The 24,722-nt window shown below is 51.5% G+C and overlaps 1 protein-coding gene across 2 annotated transcripts in view; it reads left to right on the top strand.

Moving 5' to 3' along the window:
• Window positions 1-24,722, top strand: part of adcy5 (adenylate cyclase 5) — a 403,818-nt gene that overhangs the window by 362,009 nt on the left and 17,087 nt on the right. For both annotated transcript variants that reach the window (XM_038790092.1, XM_038790091.1), the window contains 4 exons: window positions 271-435; window positions 2,575-2,750; window positions 14,710-14,736; window positions 19,296-19,428. In XM_038790092.1, the coding sequence (XP_038646020.1) occupies window positions 271-435; window positions 2,575-2,750; window positions 14,710-14,736; window positions 19,296-19,428 (501 nt within the window). The remainder of the gene's footprint in view (window positions 1-270; window positions 436-2,574; window positions 2,751-14,709; window positions 14,737-19,295; window positions 19,429-24,722) is intronic.

The following is a 24,722-nucleotide window of genomic DNA, read 5'->3' as shown; positions in this document are numbered from 1 at the left end:
TCATTAGATTAGTTCATCTTTTCAAGAAGACTATTGTTTATTTCATCAACTCGGCTGGTTCAAAGAGTAATATATATATTACGTAACACAGCTCATGGATGGAAGACAGCTACTTGAGTTCGGCAGCATAGGGCCCAGTGGTGCCTGGGGAAACTGTACCCCGACAGAGAAATGAGAGAGAGTGGGCAAGGGGGAGAAAAAATGCAGGTACGACTCGAGGTGGATTCATGAAGTGACCTTACAATGCTTTGCTCTGTTCCTTCACTCCAGTTTGTGTGCAGCAACCAGGATTTGCGCGTCTGTGTGGCTGAGGAATACAACACAAAGCCGGGCAACGTCAATGCCTGTCACATCGCCAACTCCTACGCCAACTACAGCCTGGACCTGGAGACAGGACTCTGTGGGGGAGAGCAACCAAACTGTAACTTTCCTGAGGTACCTTGTAGCCTGATTCGGAGGTCACACAATCAAAGTTTATCCAGTCAATCCCACTATTCCACCAATCTTTCCCAACAGTAATTTTTTCCATTGCAAGCATTTATCCTGTCCTCTTTCGAAATTTACTAATGCATCTGCTTTCACCACCTTTGTTCGCGGTGCATCGCAGATCAACTTGCTCCTAACTAATTTATCCTAACTCCCACCACCCCACAAGTTCTTTTGCTGATTGCCTTTAATCTCTTCCGGCTAAGATCCTCCTGCCGGTAAAAATAGTTTCTCCATTTTATTCTATCAAAACCCTATGAGAGCTTGAACACTCGAACCCTTCCCTGCCCTGGAGAAGAACAATCCCTCCCCCATCCTCCACATATTTACTCAGTTCATCTTATTGAATGCCAAAGCAGGTTTGAGGGGATTACTATTGCTCCCAATTTGTAAGTTCATTTTGCCCTGGTACCATTCTAGTAAGCTTCCTCCGCATCCTCTCCAAAGTCTTGACATCCTTTCTATGGTGTGGCACCAAGAATTGGACACAATCCTTGAGCTGAGGCCTGCCAGAGGTGTGGTGCTCGGCTGGTGGGAGATGATGGAAGGCCAAGCAGAGTCCCGTGAGAATTAAATCTAAATACTGATTTGGGGGGGGGGGGACCAAACAGAAGGAGGTCACACCACTTAAACTGATTTACCACTCAACTTAAAGTAATTCATATGGGGATAAGTAACTGGCCGGAGTCGTTTGGAGCCTGGGTTTCCAGCTCTTCCTCCTTCTCTCCATGGTTTAGCACAGTGGGCTAAACAACAGACTGGTAATGCAGAACAAGGCCAGCAGCGCGGGTTCAATTCCCGTACCAGCCTCCCCGAACAGGTGCTGGAATGTGGCGACTAGGGGCTTTTCACAGTAACTTCATTGAATCCTGCTTGTGACAATAAGCGATTATTATTAAGTTCTAGTGCTCCAGCGTCACGTCCACTCCTTATCCTTAACTCCAACCTGCTGATTTGATTGTAAACTTAGCTCCACATTCCATAGAATCGGCCACAGCACACTTGGGCCTTCGGGTCTACACCGACCATCCGAAACAACATCCCACCAAGGCCCACTCCCCCACCCTATTACCACAGCCCCACCTAGCCTGTACATCTCTGGACACTTAAAGAGCAATTTTAGCTTGGCCAATCCACGTAACCTGCACATCTTTGGACTGTGGGAGGAAACCCACGCAGACACGGGGAGAGAGTCCAAACTCCGCAGACAGTCACCCAAGGCCGGAATTGAACCCGGGTCCCTGGTGCTGTGAGGCAGCAGTGCTAAGCACTGTGGCATTCCGACCAGGCCCCAATAACCTTTCACTCCCTCACTTATCAAGAATCTATCCAGCCTCGTCAGCCCTCTGGGGTGGCAGATTCCACAGATTTACCATCCTCAATGATTCAAATCCTCCTCATCTCAGTCCAAAACGGTCTTCCAGATTTTAGCTCCCTCTCGGTTCCAAACATCTCGACTGTGATTAGCAAATGGACACCTCTTGCTTCAGTATCTCACACAGATGATGCTGCAATTTCTAAATTCCAACTTGTAGAGAAGGATTTGATCAGATTAACTGGCCGGAGGGGTTTGGAGCCTGGGTTCCCAGCTCTTCTTCCTTCCTTCTCTCCAGGAAGATCTGGTGCTCCAGCCCCACGTCCAGCCGTTATTCTGAGATGTGTTCCTCTGGTTCTAGAGGATCCTGCCATCGCAGGAATCAGTCCTGTGAACCTTCACCGCACTACCCCCCCCCCTCCCCCCAACTCTTCCGCCCTCCCTCTGCAGAGTATATCCTCCCTTGGGTAAGGAGGAATCGAGGTTGGGATTGATGTCCTTTCCTGGCTGTATTTACCTTTGTGGAACTCGATCTGTTTTGACGTCATGAAGTGTGACGTCAAGAGACATAACATCATCTGAATTACTAATATTGCTGGTGCTGGGGGAGGCGGGGGATGGGGTCTATGGTCCCCTAACCCTGACCCGATCACAAACTTGGGTGGTAATGGTACAACTCTGGCATGTTAGTGAGAAACAAGTGAAAATGCTCCCCTCGTTGTACAAGGAGATCTATTCTAATGAATCCCTTTGTCTCCCTTTCCTTTGGACAGTACTTCACCTATTGCGTGCTGTTGAGCCTTCTAGCCTGTGCCGTGTTCCTCCAGATCAGCAGCATTGGAAAACTGGTCCTCATGCTGCTTATTGAGTTGGTTTACATCATAATGATGGAGGTGCCTGGGGCTACCCTTTTCGACAATGCGGACCTACTCGTCACCGCTAACAGTCTGTAAGTATCCATTTCCAAACCCTCTCCTATGTTTGGTTATGCCGCACTGCAGTCAATTCAAGACAAGTTGATGAAACTGTCTGAAAGGAAGCTGATTGTACCCGTGACTTTATGCATTCACGCATGGATTTTACAAGCAAGGAGGTTGTAGTAAATCTTCATGAAACACTGGTTAAGTTTCAATTTCTGGACGCTGCACTGTAAAAACACAGGTAAGGAGGAGATAGCAACATGGAAACTAGGAGTTGGCTGTTCGCCCCTTCGAGCCTGCCCCGCCATTTAATTTGATCATGACTGATCCTTCAGATCATTCAGCCCCTCGAGCCCCAGTTATGTCACACCAATCAGATTATGGCTAATATGTATCTTTAAGAAGGATAGGGCGGCACAGTGGTTAGCACTATAGCCTCACGGCGCCAAGGACCCAGGTCCGATCCCGGCCCCGGGTCACTGTACGTGTGGAGTTTGCACATTCTCCCTGTGTCTGCGTGGGTCTTAACCCCACGACCCACAGATGTGCAGGGTAGGTGGATTGGCCATGTTAAATTGCCCCTTAACAGGAAAAGAAAAATTGCCTATTTTTTTTACAGAAGTCCGCCAGGAACCCATTGGGTCCCGGTGCCTTCCCCGCCTGCATGGAGCTGATGCTCTCCATGACTTCTCCCAGTCCTATTGGTGCTTCCAGCTTCCTCCGTCTATCGTCCCCCACGACTAACATGTCTAGTCCATTGAGGAACCATTTGATCCCCGAGTCCCCGTCGGGGGTGGGTGGGGGGGGGGGGGGGGGGGGTGCGTGGAGGTGTACAGTCCCTGGTAGAAGGCCTCAAACGCTTGGTTGACCTTTTTTTGGTTTGGCTACCAGTCTGTCTCTGCTATCCCTCACCTGGGCTGTCTCCCTCGTGGCTGCCTGCGTTCTCAGCTGGTCAGCCAACAGGCCGGCCAGCCTTCTCTCCGTGTTCATAAAAAGTGTCTGGCGGAGTTGGTGCACTGCATTCCTGGTGGCTAGCAGGTTAAAGTCCATTTGTAGCTTTTTCCTCTCCGCCATAAGCTCGACGGTTGGGGCTTCGGAGAGTTTTCTGTCGACCTCCACGATCGAGTCAATCAGTTGTTGACTGGCCGCCCTCTCTTCCCTATCTCTACGTGCCTTCTAGGCTATAATCTCTCCCCTTATTACTGCCTTCAGTGCCTCCCAGAACGTGGATGGTGAGACTGCCCCCACTCTGGTTGTTAGTGATGTACTCGCCTATGGTCTGTGGTGTTTTCTGGCAGAAGGCCTTGTTGGCCAGGAGGTCCGTGTCGAGCCTCCATATGGGGCATTGGGCACGGCCCGTCTCCAACCTCACATCCATGTAGTGTGCAGCGTGGTCTGAGATAACTATCGTGGAGTATTCCGCTCTGACTATTTCTAGAAGTCGATTTGGGGTGTACTTTGTGCACCAGTGAAAAGAACGAGAATTCCTTCTCACCGGAGTGTGGGAAACGCCACGGGTCCACTGCCCCCAGAATGCTCCCAATTCCTTGGCCATGCCTGTCTTTTTCCCCATCCTGGGGATTGATCAGCCCGTCAATGGGTTCTGTGAACAGTTAACAGTTAAAGTCGCCCCTCCCATGATCAATCGGTGTGTGTCGATGTTGGGGATTTCCACCATGGTCTTCTTTATGAAATAAATCCGCGTCGTCCCAGTTGGGAGTGAACACGTTTACCAGGACTATCAGTATCCCATCTAGGACACCGCTGACCATGATGTAACGTCCCTCTGGGTCGATAACCGTCCTTGTCACTGTAAACACCGTCCGCTTGCTAATCAGTATGGCTAATGGTAGGGTCTGTCCCACCCAACCCTTCCTTACCCGCAGCCAGTCCCTCTCTTTCAGGTGCGTCTCTTGAAGGGAAACTATGACAGCTTCCAAACTTCAGAGTGAAGACTCTGGATCTTTTCACTGGGCTGTTAAGTCCCCTGACATTCCAGGTGGTAATCCAGGTGGGGGTTTTTGTGTCCCGCCCCTCCCCCTTCCTGCGTGATTACCCATACTTACCTGGTGGACGTGCCCCTGCACTCTGAGGTTTGCCTTTGTTAGGGGGCCATCCAAAATGGCCGCGATCACCGTTCTCACCATGAGGCCAGGCCTCTGTGCTCCGGGGTTTCCCTTTGTCCAGGGGTTACCCAACATGGCCGCCAACTGCGTGTACACTACGTGGGTGAGCCCCTGCACTCCAGGGTCTCCCTTTGTTTAGGGACCCTCCAAAGTGCCTGCTTGTGGCAACATCTCGTTCCCTCAACCTGAACCTTACCTGCTGAAGTCAATCTGAAAACCAATCCTTTCTTATCCTTCTATTTCCCTTGTGACCAATATACATAGAAATCCTTTAAAACTATCTTTGTTTTCCTAACAATAGAATGGGAAACCTCATTGACAGTGGTGGGATTGACAGCTTCTCACCACATCAAACGAAGCGAAATGCTTCGACTTTCTCCTTTTCACAGCAGAAAGCACTTAATTGCCTTTGATGGGGTGAGAGGCTGTCAATCATAGCGAGAGTATTTTTACACTTTGTGGTTAGCATCAGAACAGATGCATTCAAGCGTAAAGGGAAACATCAGTGAACAATCCACCAGCAGGGGTGGCTGGAGTACCAAAACTGTCAATCACTGGCAATCACATTAAATGTGTGAAATTGAATGGAAAATCTGAATTTCAGAGGATGTCAAGCAAATTCAAGACCGTTGAACTGTTCTGGGCTTCAGAGGAAGCCTCGGAGACTTGTAACAGCTGCTGCCTTGAATACTTCCGTCTGAGGCAGCGGATGTCTGGAAAGGAAAATGAAAATGCAGTGATTTTCCAATTGACCGCTTTTAGGCAAGGATCTCTGATCGGGGAGGGTCTGATGACGGGTGCCAGGGTGGGGGTCTCCAATGGGCTCTGGCAGGCACCTATGCTGCACAAGTACGCCCCGGGTCCACCGCATCAGGGCCGCGCTTGAAAATAGCTGCACTAACCCACGCCAACATGAATCCCGTCTGAGAGGCCTGGGGCACCATGAAGGCCTGGAGAATCGGGCCTAAGTGACTTGACACCCTCCCGCTGGCATGGGGAATGCAGTTCGCTGCCACAGCCAGCGGGGACCGGATTCAGCGCACGTTTGCAGCTCGATTCTCCGCTGGATCGGGAACCTCTCTACTGGCAGGCGGGCAGCGGAGAATCACCCCCCTCCCCCCTAGAATAGTGAGGATTGAGTCGGAAGGTCAGCAAATCGGGTGTAATAATATAGAGGTGGCTGGCGGAACAGAGAGTTATTGCAAGACCATTGGTTTTATTTTTAACTCGTGAGAGCTGGAAGGTATTTATGTTCAGAAACAAAATTGCAAATGTGACGGACAGCCAACAAACACAAAGTCCAGATGTGTATCAGCATCCAGAATGAGTGAAGACAGGTTAATGTGCCAAGTGTCAATAAACCAAGGTCCCCTCTGCCTCTCCAGTGTCCAGGCTGAGAGTGCTCCCTCAGCCAACACTGCTTTTCACAGTAACTTCATTGAAGCCAACTTGTGACAATAAGCGATTATTATTATTTCACTTGTAGTTTTAAAATGTGGGTAACAGGCGCCGTGGCTGCTGAAGGAGAGAGAGAGGAGGTAGGACCTGTTCCCAGAGGCACCATTGTGGGCGGGGGCGGGGGGGGGGGGGGGGGGGGGGGTGGATAGTGGGAGGGCGTCCAGGAGATGGCCATGGAACCAGGGAGACCCCCAAGACAGGGGCTGGTTTAGCTCACAAGGCTAAATCGCTGGCTTATAAAGCAGACCAAGCAGGCCAGCAGCACGGTTCGATTCCCGTACCAGCCTCCCCGGACAGGCGCCGGAATGTGGCGACTAGGGGCTTTTCACAGTAACTTCATCGAAGCCTACTCGTGACAATAAGCGATTTTCATTTCATTTTCATTTTCAAGACCGGGGTGTCCGGGCACAGGCCGCCATTGCTGCGGTTTGCAAGTCAGCCATCTTGCTGCTCACCCCACTGACTACCCACCATGGCCCAGAGTGACACCGATCGTCGGGGTGCCCCTCCCCACTACCCCCACATATCACACCGCCCACCCCACCAACCCCTTCCTCCCCAAACCAGGGGCCTCAAGCCAGTGGGTCTTCACGCGGCCCACCCAAGGGGGATGCCCACAGTAACCCCAACAAGATGGTGCCAGACGGATGACGTGAGAATGGGGGAGGAGGGGGAGGACGACATGCGGGGCAGGGGCTGCAGGGCGGTCCTGGGCCACTGTGTAGCCCGGTGGACCTGGATGGGTACAGGGTTATGCACCATGATAACATGTCTCCTTTTTACCCCCTGAAGACAATGGACTTCGGAATCCAACCAGGAATGGCGGCCTTCATCCTGGCCGCCGGAGCCCAGAGGGACGCATTGAGGATGTACGTGCCGGAGGTGCTCGGGGAGGAGCCTGACATAGCGGAGCCCTGCCCCAGAGGAACAGGAGCCAGCCAGTGAGGATGGGGAGCTGGTTGCCCAATGGGACGAGGAGGAGGTGGGAAGGAGGCGCCACATCAGGCATCGTGTGTACCGGCATCGTGTGTACCGGCAGCGCCTGTCATTCGAAGAGCTGCCGGACCAGGCATGCCAACGAAGTCTCTGGCTGAGCAGGGGAGCCATACAGCATATCTGCAGGATCATGGCACACCTGGAGCTGTGGGGAAATGGGGGAGGGCAGCCACTCCCGGTGACCGTCAAGGTAACCGTCAACCTGACGGTCCTTCCAGACACCAGGTGGGGAAATGTCAGGAATCCCGCAGACCTTGATACACAGGTGCATCTGCACCATCACGGAGGTCCTATATGCCTGGTTGGCACAATATATCAACTTCAATATAGACCAGGCCCACCTGGGTGCCCCGGCAGCGGGGTTCACCGCCATCGCCGGGATGCCCCAGGTCCAGGGGTAATCCACGGGATGGATGTCCCCTAATGAGCCACAGCCCATGCTGGGCCGGTCTTCACAAACCAAAAGGGGTTCCACCTGATGAACACACAGCTGGTGTGTGACCATGAGCTGTGCATCAGGCACGTCTGCACCCAAAACCCAGGCAGTGTGCATGATGTCTTCATCCTGGCACACTTGGAGGTTCCTGACACCTTCAAGGCACTCCCCTGAGTGAGAGTTTGGCTCCTGGATGACAGGGATTACCCATTGCGGTAGTGGCTGATCACACCTATCCGGAGGCCACAGATTGATGGGGAGACCTGCTACAATGATGCCCATGTTGCAGCCAGAGGCGTGATTTCACGGTGCTTCGCTGTGCTCAAGATGCAGTTCAGGTGCTTGGACTTGCTAGGAAAGTCTCCCACATAGTGGGGCCCTGCTGTGCCGTCTCTAACATCGCGCAGCAGGGAGGCGACGTGCTGGAGGAGGGGGATGAACGCCAGGTCTCAACTGATGTGGAGGATGGGCAGGACCTCAGCACAAAAGATGCTCTAATACCTCCACTTAACCAGAGGCTTAACCAGAGGCATGGACATCCCATCCCACCCCCTCATCTTCCTCATCCTCCCCCCCACCGGTTGACCACCTAAATCCATGACCAACATTCCAACAACCCCTCTGCAACCCCCAACATGATTCCCACCTGCCACACTATAGGGTGTGGGCCCAGGGTTGGCAGTAACGGCAGGTCTGGGCCATGAGATGGAGGATGATGACAACCTGCTCTGCAATGAGCTCTGGTGCTCTGCATCGTTTGATAATGTCTGACTCCTGCCCACGGTAGCACTTATCACCGTGCGCCTGGGTGATCCCTGCATGCGAGCTGACCATTCCATAACACTGTCCCACCGAATCCCTGGGGTGGTGGAGATGGGGATGGGTTGTGGGGAGTTTGGGACAGAGAGAGAGAGGGGGGGGGAGGGGCAGGCTAACGGGGTGATGATGGGGGTCCGATCTGGGGGCCCCAGCCCGTGTCCACCTCCACCATCCACCAACATTTCTTAAAGAGACACTCCCATGACAATGCCCCCGGCCCTTACCCTATCCTATGTGGTGCACTCATGCCAACGTAAATGGTGTTTGCCTCACGGGCCCCTCACGCTACGTGTAGGTGGATCCCCAGGTGGTATATCAGGAGCGGAGGCGGTCTGCTGTGATTCCCGCCCTGTGACCTGGGTCTCCTTTGCCGGCCGTCTTCTGGGGTGACCGGGCCTGAATGGGCCTGGCTGTCGCTTGGGTGTCCCAAGTGGCGTAGTGCCGCCCTATTCTGCCCGCTGTCGATCGGATGCGCCAGGGACAGGATGGGGTGGAGTCTGAAATGCCATGGTGATCCGGCACCTCCCCTGCGGGAATCACTGGCATGGACCCCATCACCACCTTCTCCCTCGGATGGCCTCCGGGCCATTCCGTAGGACAGGGCTGCAACCGGAGCAAACTCCTTGTGGCTCCCCCGCCACCTGGCACGCTCTCGCCCCCGGCCTGGGTCTCTATGCTTGTGTCCGTGGAGCAGAGGACTGGGCCACTCCTTCTGGGACTGTGCCACATCACTCAGTGACTATGCCACCTCCCTCCGAGACTGGCACTGGTAAGAACAAAGAAAACTGCAGCACAGGAACAGGCCCGTCTGCCCTCCAAGCCCGTGCCGACCATGCTGCCCTTCTAAACTAAAATCTTCCACACTTCCGATGTCTGTATCCCTCTATTCCCATCCTATTCATGTATTTGTCAAGATGCCCCTTAAACGTCACTATCGTCCCGGCTTCCACCACCTCCTCCGGCAGCGAGTTCCAGGCGCCCACTACCCTCTGTGTAAAAAACTTGCCTCGCACATCTCCTCTAAACCTTGCCCCTCGCACCTTAAACCTATGCCCCCTAGTAATTGACCCCTCTACCCTGGGGAATAGTCTCTGATTATCCACTCTGTCTATGCCCCTCATAAATTTATAGACCTCTATCAGGTTGCCCCTCAACCTCCGTCGTTCCAGTGAGAACAAACCAAGTGTATTAAACCTCTCCTCATAGCTAATGCCAGGCCCAGGCAATGATGACAATGCCCTCTGCCATTGACTGGGCCAAGCTCTGGAGTGCCACTGCTCTGGAGTGTCCAGGGGGCCCTGGTACATAGCTGCCTGTGACAGGGCAGCCCTGACCTGTGCCTTGGCCACCATCCCCATGGAGTGTCCCAGGCCTTGGACATCTGAGCCATGGCCAATACCTTTGCCCCCAAGGCCTCCACTGTGGACACTACCCGTGCGGTGTTGGACTAGGTGGCACGCATGGTCGGCACCACCTCCTGCCCCTGCACGCAGTTTAACTCCTCAGTCTGCAGCTCCAAGTGCTGGATGGTTGCTGCATCTCCATTATCGATGTGTCTGCATCTCCATTATCGATGGGACCGCCCTTTCCAGAAGCCCGAGACCCACTGGACGGCAGCTGGGCCCTGGGTTCGGCCACCCTCCGGCGTCCAGTCCCTCAAGGGATCCTACCTCCACCTGATGTACCACAGCACGTGTGTTGAGTGCACCAGATAATGGAGGGGACGTGGGGTGGGGGTCATGCCAGAGGAACACTGCTACTCAGCGGCGCTCACTTGGTTGCCCGATTCTGACCTCCGCATCGGCGACTGCCTTCTCTCCGGGCCTACCGACAAGGCTCAGTGCGGCGGTCAGATAGCGCACAGTGTTCGGCAGCCAGACGTGGGCAGCACAGGGGGTGGGCAGCACAGGGGGTGGGCAGCTGGTGGCCTTTGTGAGCAGGGCACCCGGCCATGGCGGGAGATATGAGTTCTGGCACGTGGTGCAGTGTGGGGAGCGTGCACACTGCTGGCGGGTGGAGTTCGGTGGCCCTCCGGATGGGACTGGTGTTGGTGCCAGGGGCACAGTACTGCCTCCGCATCTTGGCCACGCTTCTTCTGTCCGATCCTGGCTGTGGGGCACAAAGCGCTCACGGCCTGTGCCACCTGCGTCCAGGCACGGTATACGGCAGCGGGGTGGCAGCCTCCTGATCCCACCCAGAGAACAAGGTGGCCCGCCTCTTCTCCATGGTGCCCAGCAGGGTCTCCAGCCCTGTGTCTCTGAATCGGGGGGGTTTCGTTCTCCGTGCTACCATCATGTTGTCATGGATGAGTGTGTGTGGGGGTGGAGTGCCTAGCAGTGCCAGCATCAGTTTTGTGTGGGGTTTAGAAACGTTGAACAGAGGGCAGCATTGTCCATGTGGAGTTTTCACATTCTCCCCGTGTTTGCGTGGGTTTCGTCCCCACAACCCAAAGATGTGCAGGGTAGGTGGATTGCACCTCGAGTCTGCACCGACCCACTTAAGCCCTCACTTTCACCCAATCCCCCTAACCCAATAACCCCTCCCCCCTCCGACCCTTTTGGACACTAAGGGCAATTTATCATGGCCAATCCACCCAATCTACACGTCTTTGGACTGTGGGAGGAAACCGGAGCACCCGGAGGAAACCCACGCAGACACGGGGAGAAGGTGCAGACTCCGCACAGATAGTGACCCAGCGGGGAATCGAACCTGGGACCCTGGCGCTGTGAAGCCACAGTGCTAACCACTATGCTACCATGCTTCCCAACGTTTCCTACATTGCAACAGTTACTACACTTCAAAAAGTACGTCATTGGCTGTAAGGTGCTTTGAAATGTCCAGTGGTTATGAAAAATACAAGATAAATGCAAGTATTGCTGAAAACAGACACACGTTGTTGAAGCTTTTCATCTTCCACTCATCAGGCTAATTCACGAGAAAGTAAAGGGAACAACAATTTATACTTCATGACAAGAGAGTGCTGATTGGTTAACAAGTTGACTCTGATTGCCATTGCCACGGAGTCTGCACCAGTTAACTGATGACTGACAGTTAACTGCCAAGCTTTGTTTAAATAAAAACCAGCCAGGTCGATTCTGATTGGTCAAGGCAATTCCCTGGGGAATGAACCAGAAAATGGCTGTCACCTTTTTTGTTTATTGAACCGATGCGATGTGCGTACATGTCCTGTTTGTCTGCAAATTACAGGGCCCTGTGTATTAATATGCGTAGCTACCAGCATACCTAAGTGCGCCACATCGCAAGCCCGTCAGATCATCGTGAATTGGTCGTCAGCGTAATTCTTAGCACACTGAGGATTGTTTAGCGAATGTTGTCCAATCGCAGAATCACATCTAACATGGGTATTCTTGCAAAGTGTCCTGACGAGGGCAAGGTGAGCTACTTTGACAACATGTATCGCATTTGGGCGGCACGGTAGCACAGTGGTTAACACTGTGGCTTCACAGCTCCAGGGTCCCAGGTTCGATTCCCGCTTGGGTCACTGTTTGTGCGGAGTCTGCACGTTTTCCCAGTGTATGCATGGGTTTCCTCCGAGTTCTCCAATTTCCTTCCACATGCCCCGAAAGACGTGCTGTTAGGTAATTTGGACATTCTGAATTCTCCCTCAGGCGCCGGAGTGCGGTGACTAGGGGATTTTCACAGTAACTTCATTGCAGTGTTAATGTATGTCTACATGTGACAATAATAAAGATCACTATTATTATTTCAGCAGTATTCAGGTTCTGTGCTACCAACAACTATAGAGCATAGAACATACAGTGCAGAAGGAGGCCATTGGGCCCATCGAGTCCACAACGACCCACATTAAGCCCTCACTGCCACCCTATTCCCGTAACCCAATAATCCCTCCTAACCTTTTTTTGTGGTCACTAAGGGCAATTTATCATAGCCAGTCCACCTAACCTGCACGTCTTTAGACTGTGGAAGGAAACCGGAGCACCCGGAGGAAACCCACCCAGACACAGCGAGAACGTGCAGACTCCGCACAGTCAGTGACCCAATGGGGAAATGAACCTGGGACCCTGGCGCTGTGAAGCCACAGTGCTACCCACTTGTGCTACCGCGCTGCCCAACTATATAAGCGCAAGTCTTTCTTTTGTTTTTGTTTATTACCTTTTTTGATTATTTTTTATAGGATTGTTAGCGATATGTGTACCCAGACCTGTAACTTACTTTAACTGCACCATTGCAGCTCCTGAACTGTTTTGTCTTTCACCCAGTGTTGCAAGGTTATGTTACAACGGCTGAATTGTCGAAGGGTTAAAGTCTAACTCAGTAACCTGTCGTATGGACCATGTTCTGGCACCTCCTCCTGTCACTGGGAGAAATTTGGATACCACCCAAGTCAAACAATTAGCCTTAAATTCAACATTTCAAATATATTACTAATTTTTGAATGTTGTGTTCTGATTCTGATCAAAAGGACCAGGAAGATTATGGTTCTGTTTTATTTAAATAACCCGTAACTGTGACCATTCAGCCAACGCAATCCCGAGCTGTGCGTTTGTCCAACTCAAATATTTATTTTACTGAAATCCCTGTTGACATTTGAACATGAACACAGGCGCTTTCCAATTGATTTTACATCCGATTACCATTATCTTGCTTGCAGGATATCGCAAAGTTGCTTGACGCAGTGAAATATCTATGCAGCAGAACGGCGTGTGCACATGGTGGCTGATTAATGAGTAGAATCAGAATGGGTGTACAGAGTGAAATGTAAATGTGAATTGTGTTGATCTGAATTGGCCCCGTAATTCATAGATGGTAATCAGGGAAAGTTGATGTACGGTTCTTGGTGTCTGCCCCCCTTGCTGTCTTTTGTTATGTCAAATGTGCTTGTGAATGATGGCTTGTAAAGAGGTGCCTTCCAGGAATTCTCCCCCACTGTCACAGCGAGAGGTTCTGCTCCAGTGGCAACTTTCAGAGGAAAATAAACACAGGAATGTTCTGGAATCCCCCAGCAGGAGAGGCCAATCCTCGCTGAGGGAAATCAGTGGGGCAAGGTGAACAAGGGTCTCCACAAGGGATTACTTGAGGTGATATTGTCCGTAAGCCATAGGGATTCGACTGCCTTTAAAAAGAAACGGTCTTGGATTCATGTTCCATGACTTCAAAGAGATTGCAAAACGGCAGCCCGTGTTTAAAGTGAGTTCGCCATTGTAATGTGGAAAACACGGTAGCTAATTGGCAAACCAGCAGATATCTGCAAATAGCAGTGTGATAAAAGGGCAGGTAAATCTATGGGCACGATTTAGCGGACTCAAGTTAATATCCACTGAACGGTGCGTTTAGCCGGTTATTTCTCGGTGGCTGCAGCGGCAAGAAACAGCCGGCTATTTAATGGCACTTTGCCGTTTCTTTGGTGTTCTCCCCACCAAGGCCGCACTTAGAGGTCTGATTTTCAGGAAAGGCCCCTCGCAGATGGGGCCGCCATTTTGTCCAGGACCTTGGGAAGCCTATAGTTCCTTGTTGCCTTCTCCATGGCAAAACCTCAGCCAATCAGAGTCAACTTGCCAACCAATCAGCAGCCTTTCCTCCTGTAGTACAAATTGTGGTGATCCTTTGAAATTTGGTGTTCTTGTGTTTGTCCTGATGAGTGCAAGATGAAAAGCTTCAGTCCGTCTTTTCAGCGATATTAAATTCAATTAATTAATAATTCTGGAAATGAAAGATAGTCCCAGCAATGGTGATCATGAAAACATTATCGATGGTCACAACAAACCATCTGGTTCAGTGATGTTGTCCAGGGAAGGAAATCTGCCGTCCTTGCCCAGTCTGGCCTACACAAAACTCCAGATTCATGGCAATGTGGTTGAATCTTAAGTGCCCTCTTCAATGGCCATGCAAACCATTCAGATCAGAGGCAATCAGGGGTGGGTCATAAATGTGGGCCTAGCCAGCGATGTCCACACTTCATGGAAGAATTTTAAAAATTCAGCTGTTGTCTACCTGACAGGAAGGCCGTCTCAGTACTCCAAGTGCGTTGTAATTGTAAAACCATTCTTTATAAATGCATTGCACTTTAGAAGTATATTTCCAAATCAACCTACCAGAATACTTTAAATTATTTGGGAACAATTCGCATTTTCCGTAAATTATTCCTGACTGAACTTTTCTTTTATTCTCCAGCAACCCCACCAATGGAACATGGACTTGGTGAGTATTATCCTGAGCACAGTACATTCATTCGAAATACAAATTTGCCAGCTCAGTCCTCAATAATGTTGTAGATCTCACAGTAGCAATAATGGTGAGGCCATCAACGTTTTTAAAGTGTAAATGAGACAAAGCAGATATGGCAGCAAGTGCGCAATGAAGTTTGGAAACTGGAAATAGCTGTCCAAGGTGCCCTGCTCTTCCCAATACTTCCCCAGACCAGTATCTGCATTAAAACACGTGATTGTTGTATGTGTGTAATAGGTACTCACTAAATGTGGCAGAAATATGTAGGGCTTGTCCTTTTGAGAGTAAACAGACTATTATAGGCAGGGTACTACCAAACAACCTCTGTGGAAATGAACAAGAACTTTTTACAAGTGTGGAGTCTCAGCACTTCGGATTTTAATTATTGTGAGACTTTTAAAAAATATAAGTTTCCCCGTCTGTCCTTTCCATCTCACTCTTAATCTCATTTTACTTTCCCTTGTGGGTGGCAAGGTGGCGCAGTTGTTAGTACTGATGCCTCACGATGCCGAGGACCCGGGTTCGATCCTGGCTCCGGGTCACTGTCCATGTAGAGTTTGAACATTCTTCCCGTGTCTGCGTGGGTTTCACCCCCACAACCCAAAGGTGTGCAGGGTAGGTGGATTGGCCACGGAATTTAGCCCCTTAATTGGAAAATAAAAATTTAAATAAAAATTTTAAATACAAAAAAACATGTTTTTAAATGTTTTACTTTCCCTTGTTCTGACTTGCTTTATGTAAATTATGTTACATTGAATTAAATATTCTAATTTACACTTCCGGATTTAGACTGAACTAAGGAAGGCACACAGTTACTTGCCCCGTTCACAGTGGTGTGAGATCCCCAGGTAGAGGGCGCCTACGTTTTGCCAATAATGATGACAAATAGGGGCTGGTTTAGCTCACTGAGCTAAATCGCTGGCTTTAGAAGCAGACCAAGCAGGCCAGCAGCACGGTTCGATTCCCGTACCAGCCTCCCCGAACAGGCGCAGGAATGTGGCGACTAGGGGCTTTTCACAGTAACTTCATTGAAGCCTACTCGTGACAATAAGCGATTTTCATTTCATTTTTCAAATTGGCATAAAGTGGCTGAAAGGAATAAGATGGTGATTACAAAATTATTTTTGTTTTAAATTGGCCCCTGCCCTGCCACATTGACACCACATAGTACCGTCGGCAGATAGCCAATAAAACTAATATACCGGGTGAGATTTAATACAGGTGGTAACTTTTGCAATGAAATCTGGTTGCATCTCCACCAACCCAATGTCTGGAGATCCTGTTGGGATCAATTGCCAATTTGACAGCAGGAACCTCACTGCCGGGGTGGCCGGCTCCATCAGGGACAATTCAGTTGCGGCCCTGAGAGTGGCTGGCAGGTCTGCTGTACTGACAGTGCCATCGGGGGTAGTGACCACTGCCGCTGAGTCCTGTCGGTGTGGAGTCTTCTGGAGTCGGGTCAGTGAAGCGGGATGGACACTCCAGGGGTGCTGGCATTGGGTGAGTCGGGAGGTGGGTCAAGCTTCCTCAGACATTGAGTACCTGAACGCAAGCCCCTCCAGTCCCACTCAAAGCCCGCCAGTGAACATGTCATGTGACCTTCCCGGATGGTCAGCCCCCCTCCCGCTGCTGGTAGAATCCTTCAGGGCTTCAGTTGGCATATGGGCTCAAAGCCCCCACCCTCCCCCTCTCCCCTCCCCAAGCCACTGAATCGGAAGTTGGCTGGAACTCTACCCTACAACGACCACCCAAGCACACTGCCCCCTTGCCTCTGAACCCACCTCCGGGAGAAGCGTCAGATTCCGCCCATCGTTTCATGACGTTCCAAGTTTTTAAATCCCAGACGGAAGGTGGATTGGGTCGAGATTCCCCTTGAGCCAGGTTTGAAAAGGTTACGTGGGAACAGTTTGATAACTGAAGTTTGCTCATGTCACCAGTGAGATTCATTTCTCACCTCGCCGCTTTCAAGTCAATAGTTATTTATTTCTGCTGTTCCCTGGTAGAATCTAATAGTAAATGAAATTAATATTTTGCAATCCTTGCAAAAAAAAAAATCCAAGTGGCAATTAAATACCAACACCTTTAAAGCAGACAGAATTTGTTATTTGCTGTTGATGGATTATTGGGAATACGTTTATGTGAATTTACAGTAGAGAAACAGAATGTAAATTCAAGTGGTTCTATTCTTTGTGCCTCACTCGGTACCAAGACGGTATTGGGAGCTGGAGACTGGAATGTTTGCTTCCTTTGTCCTGATCTTCGTCCGCTGTTGGGTTGTTTTGAACGGTCCTTGGAGATATTGTGCTGGATTGGGCCACTGAGGCATGTAGCGGGAGTTGGGAAAATTCCTGCCCCAGGCCACCCTGATTGGAGAAAGTGCTCGCAAAGGCAGGATCTTCTTTCCTGGGGTTGGGTTAGGCAGGAGTCAGTCCAGTCAACCCAGGAAGGAGTTTGGAGGTTTGGAAATAGTCACAGGAGCGGCGAGGCGCGCAGGCGGGCCGACTAAGAGGTCCGCCTTTATGGTGTGGGACCTCATCCGAGTTAATATAAGACTGAAAGACCTTCTCGCCCACATCCCCTCATCCCCACACACTCCCCGTGCCCCCATCCCTGCCACTTATGCCTCCACCATCCTCCCCACGGCATTTCCAGCCTCATGCCAAGTACTGCCCCTCCTTCAACCTTCCTGTGACCCGTCATGTCTCCTAGGCCAAGCCCCTCCACCCAGCTCCCATGGTCCTTCATGCACCCCCCTCCCCTCCCGTGACAGGCTATGGCACTATGCCCAATGACACACGATATACTACACAGACTGAATCAACCCTAGAGTGGCATTACGATGTATAAATAAGACGTTCATTCATTACTTTCCAATATGTTGAAAAAAGTAATTTCACTATAGGGTAATAAAAATGTCAATCATCCAGACCCTTCCATCACACACCTGACTTGTGCCTTGTAGATGCTGGACAGGCTTTGGGGACTGTAAGAAGTCTTACAACACGAGGTTAAAGTCCAACAGGTTTATTTGGAATCAGTAGCTTTCCGAGCGCAGCTCCTTCATCAGGTGAGTCTGAACGGGCAGTGCTCCGAAAGCCAGTGATTCCAAATAAACCTGTTGGACTTTAACCTGGTGCTGTCAGACTTCTTACTGTGCTCACCCCAGTCCAACACCGGCATCTCCACATCATGGCTTTGGGGAGTCAGGAGGTGAGTTACTTGCCACAGAATTCCTAGCCTCCGACCTGCCCTTATCACCACAGTATTTATACGGTGAATCCAGTTCAGTTTCAGGATTTTGATAGTGGGGGACGTCATTGAATGTCATGGCATTGGTGATGGGGATGGTGATTGCTTGACACTTGCGTGGCGCAACTGTTACTTGCCACTTATCAACCCAAGCTTGGATAGCGCCCAGGTCTTGCTGCATTTGGGCTATGACTGCTACTTGAGTGATCCGCCGCCCCAGTGCGCTGTGTGGGAGACAGACAGAGAAATGGGGACAAGCTCTGGAGGATCTAGCACTGCAGCTGAATGTGTTTCCCAATAGCATTCAGGCCCTTGCATGATGGCAAAAAAAACAGTATTGTCAGTTTTCACCAGAGGGCAGACCGGGTGCTGATAATGCACTTCTGTCCTCCCTGCCAAACAGACCGTGTGATCAGGCTCAGACTACCAAGTTAAATTTATTTACATATCTTCAATTACACAGGGAAAGAGATAAAATAATGGCAAAGTAATCTGACTTGCACAATAGGTTAAATTGGGTAAAGAAATTAGCATACAAAGAACAATATGGCACAGGAACAGGCCCTTCGGCCCTCCAAGCCTGTGCCGTATGATACCAACCTTGGCCGAAACCCTCAGCACTTCCTTGTGCCGTATCCCTCTATACCCATCCTATCCATGTGTTTGTCAAGATGCCTTTTGAACGCCGTTAATGTATCTCTTTCCACAACCTCCCCTGGCAACGCATTCCAGGCACTCACCACCCTCTGCGTAAAAAACCTGCCTCGCAAATCTCCTCTAAGCTTTGCCCCACGGACCTTAAACCTATGCCCCCCTAGTAACTGACCCCTCCATCCTGGGAAAGAGTGCCTGCCCATCCACTCTATCCATGCCCCTCATAATCCTGTAGACCTCTATCTGGTCACCCCTTAACCTCTGTCTTTCTAATGAAAACAGTCCGAGTCTATCCACCCTCTAGACCAGGCAACATCCTGTTAAACCTCAGCTGAACCCTCTCCAAAGCCTCCACGTCCTTCTGGTAGTGTGCGACCAGAAGTGTGCGCATACAAAATGTTAAAAGTGGCATTTAACTATGAAATGGAGCCAGCATGGCTTTGAGTCTTGAAAGATGAGGGATGGACATCAGAAATAAATAGAAGCAAGATGCTACCCAATTGTGAAGGATCCAAACTCCAATAAATTGCATATTTCAATCAATCTTTTTCAGATTTAACATGAGATCTCAGCAAGAAAAAACCTTAAGCTATGGCTGTTTATTTCAATTATTTCTTTCTTTGTGACAGCTCCCTGAAGTTCTCAAAGGTAGCCTTGAAGATCATGACTCCTATTGTTATCACGGTGTTTGTTCTGGCACTCTATCTCCATGCTCAGCAGGTAGAATCGACGGCCAGGCTTGACTTCCTCTGGAAACTGCAGGTAGGAATGCAGCCATAACCTTTGATCACAACACTCTTCACTCACTCTGCTGCCAGGTTCCCTCAGTGCCAAGCCATGTCTGTACTTCCCCGCTCGCTTTAACTCTTCAATTGATGATCAGCAGTGGAGAAACCTTTTGCTGATCTGAAATTATTCCTCGTCTTTCGATCCGCTGCCTGATGAGCCATTCATGCCAGTAAAGTTCCCAATCGATGCAGCGTCAATGATGTCATTCAGCAGCTGATTTCAGTACTGTTTAAAGTGGGGTGTGGGTGTGGGTGGGTGGGGGGGCGTTGGGGCTATTTCAGGTAAAAGGACAGCGGTCTTCTTCATGAAATGAAATGAAAATCGCTTATTGTCACGAGTAGGCTTCAATGAAGTTACTGTGAAAAGCCCCTAGTCGCCTGTTCTAGAAGAAGCTGGTATGGGAATTGAACCGTGCTGCTGGCCTGCCTTGGTCTGCTTTCAAAGCCAGTGATTTAGCCCTGTGCTAAACAGCCCCTCCTCCCCTCATTGCCTTGTCTCAGTGTGAGTCTTTATTGAACTGATTAGAAATGGCAGCCCACAGTGCTTGCCTCATGGCAGAGTCACATGTCTGTGGCAAGCTAGGTAGCGCACTTAGTAAGATTGCACTTTCTTTATTTTTTATTATAAATTTAGAGTACCCAATTCATTTTTTCCAATTATGGGGCAATTTAGCGTGGCCAATCCACCTAGCCCGCACATCTTTGGTTTGTGGGGGTGAAACCCTCGCAGACACAGGGAGAATGTGCAAACTCCACCCGGACAGTGACCCAGAGCCGGGATGAACCTGGGACCTCGGCGCCGTGAGACTGCAGTGCTACCACTGCACCACCGTGCTGCCCTCAATTGCACTTTCAAAACTCAACATTCAACATTCCCCTTTCAAATCAAACAAAGAATACAAACGGGGGGGGGGGGGGGGGGGGGGGGGGGGGTGCGGAGTGCGAGATTGGTCTCCAGCAGCTCCGATTCAGAGGTGGTGACAAGACCAGCTGTCTCCATCGATTTAGCCAGGCTACAATGTCCAAATGTGATGAACTGATGATCCAAGTTCAGGCGTGGATAGCTTTGGTTCGAGAGAGGCAGCAGAGGGCCACATAGATTCTTATGGTTCTCAAGATTGGGGGTGTGTGACAGAATATGCAGTGAAGAAAATAAGCAGACTAAAAATAAAACTTTAAATTCAAATGCGTCATCTGTGGCTCTGTGTGTAGCACTCTTCCCAAGTCAGAAGGTTGTGGATTCAAGTACTGAGGAGGCGTTGGGGCTGTGGTCCTTGTTCTCAGACCAATGAGATTTTAAAATAAATCTAGTTAATAGCTGAAAAATATCACAATTCAAGATTTCGCTTTTAAAAACTTTTACTGTAATAAATGACTACGAGCAATATTGATTAGCCACTATTTTCTGCTTCTGGGAAACTTATACTTTAAACTACAAAGAGGAACAAACCCTTTTCGACATACCACACGTGGCCCTCTCCAAACGGTCCTGATAGCAGAGAGTCCACAGTTGCTCACATCTTCCATTTCCCCACTTCACTGAGTGGTAACTTAGACTGACCAGGCGCTTGCCTCAGTTTTCGGAGAGTCCCTGTAAAGGCCGATCTACAAATTTTGTCCCCCAGCTCACCCCCCCTCCAGTCATGCCAGGACATGTCTCCCAGCGTCTTCTCAGGTAGCTATAGGGTGCACCTCTTGAAATGAAATGAAAATGAAAATCGCTTATTGTCACGAGTAGGCGTCAATGAAGTTACTGTGAAAAGCCCCTAGTCGCCACATTCCGGCACCTGTTCGGGGAGGCTGGTACGGGAACCGTGCTGCTGGCCTGCCCTGGTCTGCTTTCAAAGCCAGCGATTTAGTTGAGTGAGCTAAACCAGCCCCTGACTAGAGCCTCTTTGACTAGAGACCTAAAGGGTGGGTTGTCTGATGTGGAAAAGTTGGACAGATTAGTCTTGTATCCACTGGAGTCCAGATGCTGAGGGGGTCTTGACAGAGTGGATGTGGAAAGGATGTTTCCTCTTGCGGGAGAATCTAGAAATAGAGGTCACGTTATAAAAATAAGGGGTCGCTCATTTATGACATTTTACTCATGACTCTTTTGAACCCCCTTCCTCCAAAGGTGTGGAAGCAGGGGGCTGGATTCTCCATCGGCCGATGCCAAAATTGGGAATGGCGATTGGGCGGAGAATTGGTTCTGACGCCGAAACCGTGGCGGATGCCAATTTGATGCCAAATCGCAATTCCCTGTTGCCTCAACAGCGGCGTCATGCGTACCGGAATACACATACAGTAAACACCGTTTGCGTGACATTAGCGGGTCCGACCCGGTATTCTCCGGGACCTCCCCGATTCTCCGAATCCGATGGGCCGAATTCCAGGTGGCGCAGTTCACTTGTGCTTTAAAAAATCGTGAAACCAGCGTCGTGGCTGGTGAGGGAGAGAGAGGAGGTAGGACATGGAGAGGCGTGACTGTGGGCTGCTGGGTCGGACGCTGGCTGGGCTGGCTGGGGTGCTCTGCCAGGACCGGGGGGGTAGGGGGAGGGGGTTCACAGGAGAACGGGTTATGTGGCCGGGGTCACGGACTAAGGGACTGGGGCAGTGCCCAGTCACAGACCACCATTACCACGGCCTGCAAGGCAGCCATCCTGCAGCGCACTCCACTGCCCATCCACCATTGGCCTCCAGTTATGCAGAGTGCCACCAGCCGTATTTGTGTCCCCACCCCCCACCTTCCGCCATACCATCCGCCACCCATGGTGTTTCGGCCCCTCCCCTGTGGTAGTCACCGGCACGGGCCCCATCACCTCCTCCCTCGGGGTGCCCGGTGGTCCCCGGGCTACTCCATGGGACGGGGGTGCAAGCGGAGCTCACCCCTGAGGCTCCCCCGCCACCTGGTGCTGCCAGTCCTGGTCTCGACCAGGTCCGCACGCTCGCGGCCACGGAGCACAGGGTGTGGCCCATCTCTGTCCGGGACTGTGCCACATCACCCATTGACTGTGCCACCACCTTCTGGGTCTGTGTCACATCAACCAGTGACTGTGCCCACGCCCTCCAGGACTGGGTCACCTCCCTCTGAGTCTGTGCCACGTCGGCCAGCGCCTGCCATCGACGTCCTCAGCCACGGCCCGCGGTAACAGGGCCACGCTCAGAAGCGCCGCTGCAATTGACAGACGACTCTGGCACATGGCTGCCTATGAGATGGAAACCCTGACCTGGGCCACAGCCAGCACCTGCACAGGCCTTGGACATCCTGATCCATAGCCAAAACCCCTGCACCAATGCCTCCACTGCGGACGCCAACCGTGCTGTGTTGGCCTGGGTGGCACGCATGGTTGGCACCACCTCCTGCTCCTGGATGCTGTTGGACCCCTCCATCTGTGCCTGCAGGCACTGCATGCTCAACGATAACCCCTCATGCAATCCCTGCCTCTACGACTGCATCTCCGCTGTAGGTGGGACCGTCCATTCCAGAAGCCCAAAGCCTGGACACCAGCTAGTTACTGGGGTCGGGCAGCCCTCCAACCGTCCGCCCCCTCGGGAGTTCCTACTTCCACCTGATGCACCGGATCGGATGTGTGGTGCGCACCAGATAATGTCCAAGGTGCCTCTTCACTAAAGTGCCCAACCGAGCTGATCGTCTCTGGGATGGGTGTTGGGGAATCAGTGTCATCCTCCGACCCGAGCTCCGGGGTGTCCTGAGTCTCGGGGTTGGGGGAGGGGCGGGGGGGGGGGGGGGGGTGCTGGTGTCCGAGCTGCTCTCCTCGCAACTGCTCAGCTCACGGGGGGAGGCTCCGGCTTTGGCACCAGCTGTGGGAGGGAGATGCCAAAAGGACCCCCCCCCCCCATCACCAGATGGTCCTGCAAGACACAAGACAAGATTAGACCATGAGCCGAGGGTGGGGTGGGGGTGGTATTGGGAGAGTTGCCATACATGACACGGGGAACCACAACAGAGTTGGGGTCTCACTTCCTTGCCCGCAGCCGACCTCCGCCCCGCTGACCACCTCCCGGGCCCTCTGCTCAGCCACAGTAAGTGGTGAGGGACTGCGGGGGAGGGGGGGGGGGGGGGGGGGGGGGGGAGACAGACAATACACAATGTTAGACAGTCCAACATTTGAAGCCCAGGGGGCGAGTAGCTGGTGGCTTCAGTGACCAGGGCACACGGCCATGGCAGCCGGTATGGGTGCCGGTATGTGGTGCAGGGTGGGGGTTCTGCCGGCCCCCGGGTTAGTGCCAGGGGCACAGTGCTGCCTACTCACCCTGGCCGCCCTGAGGAGCTTGTACAGTTTTGTACGGCACTGCTAGCTGGTCCAGATGGTTTTGCCACTGCGCTGAAGGCCTCTGCCACCTGCGCCCAGGCACGGTGAATAGCGGTGGCTGGCAGCCTCCTTCCGGGGTACAGGGTCGCATGCCTCTCCTCCACAGGGTCCAGGATGGTCTCCAGCTTGGTGTCTGTGAATCTCAGGGCTGCTGTCCTCGCTGCCATCTTGTTGGCTGGGATGGTGTGCGCGGGGGGGGGGGGGGGGGGGGGGGGTTCCACATAGTGCTGGTGCTAGCCCCTTAACAATCACTGAATCAATCCAGGTGCAGCGCCAGTTTTGCTGGCGTGCAAGTCCACGAATCCTGCGCTGGCGTCAACATTTAGGAACTGAGAACTCAGTCCAGGGACTGCAGAGCCAGATAGATTCTTGATAAGTAAGGGAGGGGGATGGTGGAAAGAAATGTTATCGGAGATAGGAAGGAATGTGGAGTGGAGGTTACAATCAGATCAGTCATGATCTTATTGAATGGTGGAGCAGCCTCGAAGGGTTCAATGTTCAACTCCTGCGCCTAATTTGTATGTTCACGTGTCTCCTACCCACACCCGGCTGTGATAGCTCAAACAGCCAAGTAGCTTCCTCTCTCTGTTGACCATCGAACCGTTGTCCATCACTGATTTGTAGGGAAGCCTGTAACCTGACCACAAAAATGGCCTCCTCTGCCCTCTTCCCTGTGGCAATGTGAAACACATTAAAATAAGAGCAAAGTACTGTGGATGTTGGAAAGTCATTAATCTTGCATTCCAGGGGAGAAACACTGATTAGTTATTCTCGACCCCTAACTCCCTTGCATCCTAGAAGTACACGGACAGTTTACAGCACAGCTGTTTAAGACCAGATACCTGAAACACCTGTCTGGATCTTTGGGAGACTCCGAATCTAGTCAGTGTAAACTCCGAGACAGACTGTTGCCGTTGTCTCCAAACGTAAATACCTTTCACCTTCTCAG

The sequence above is a fragment of the Scyliorhinus canicula genome, chromosome 2 (assembly GCF_902713615.1).
Source record: "Scyliorhinus canicula chromosome 2, sScyCan1.1, whole genome shotgun sequence".
In the NCBI taxonomy this organism is placed as follows: domain Eukaryota; kingdom Metazoa; phylum Chordata; class Chondrichthyes; order Carcharhiniformes; family Scyliorhinidae; genus Scyliorhinus; species Scyliorhinus canicula.
Note: the sequence above shows the minus strand (reverse complement) of the source record. Positions and strands in the feature narration are given on the sequence as shown.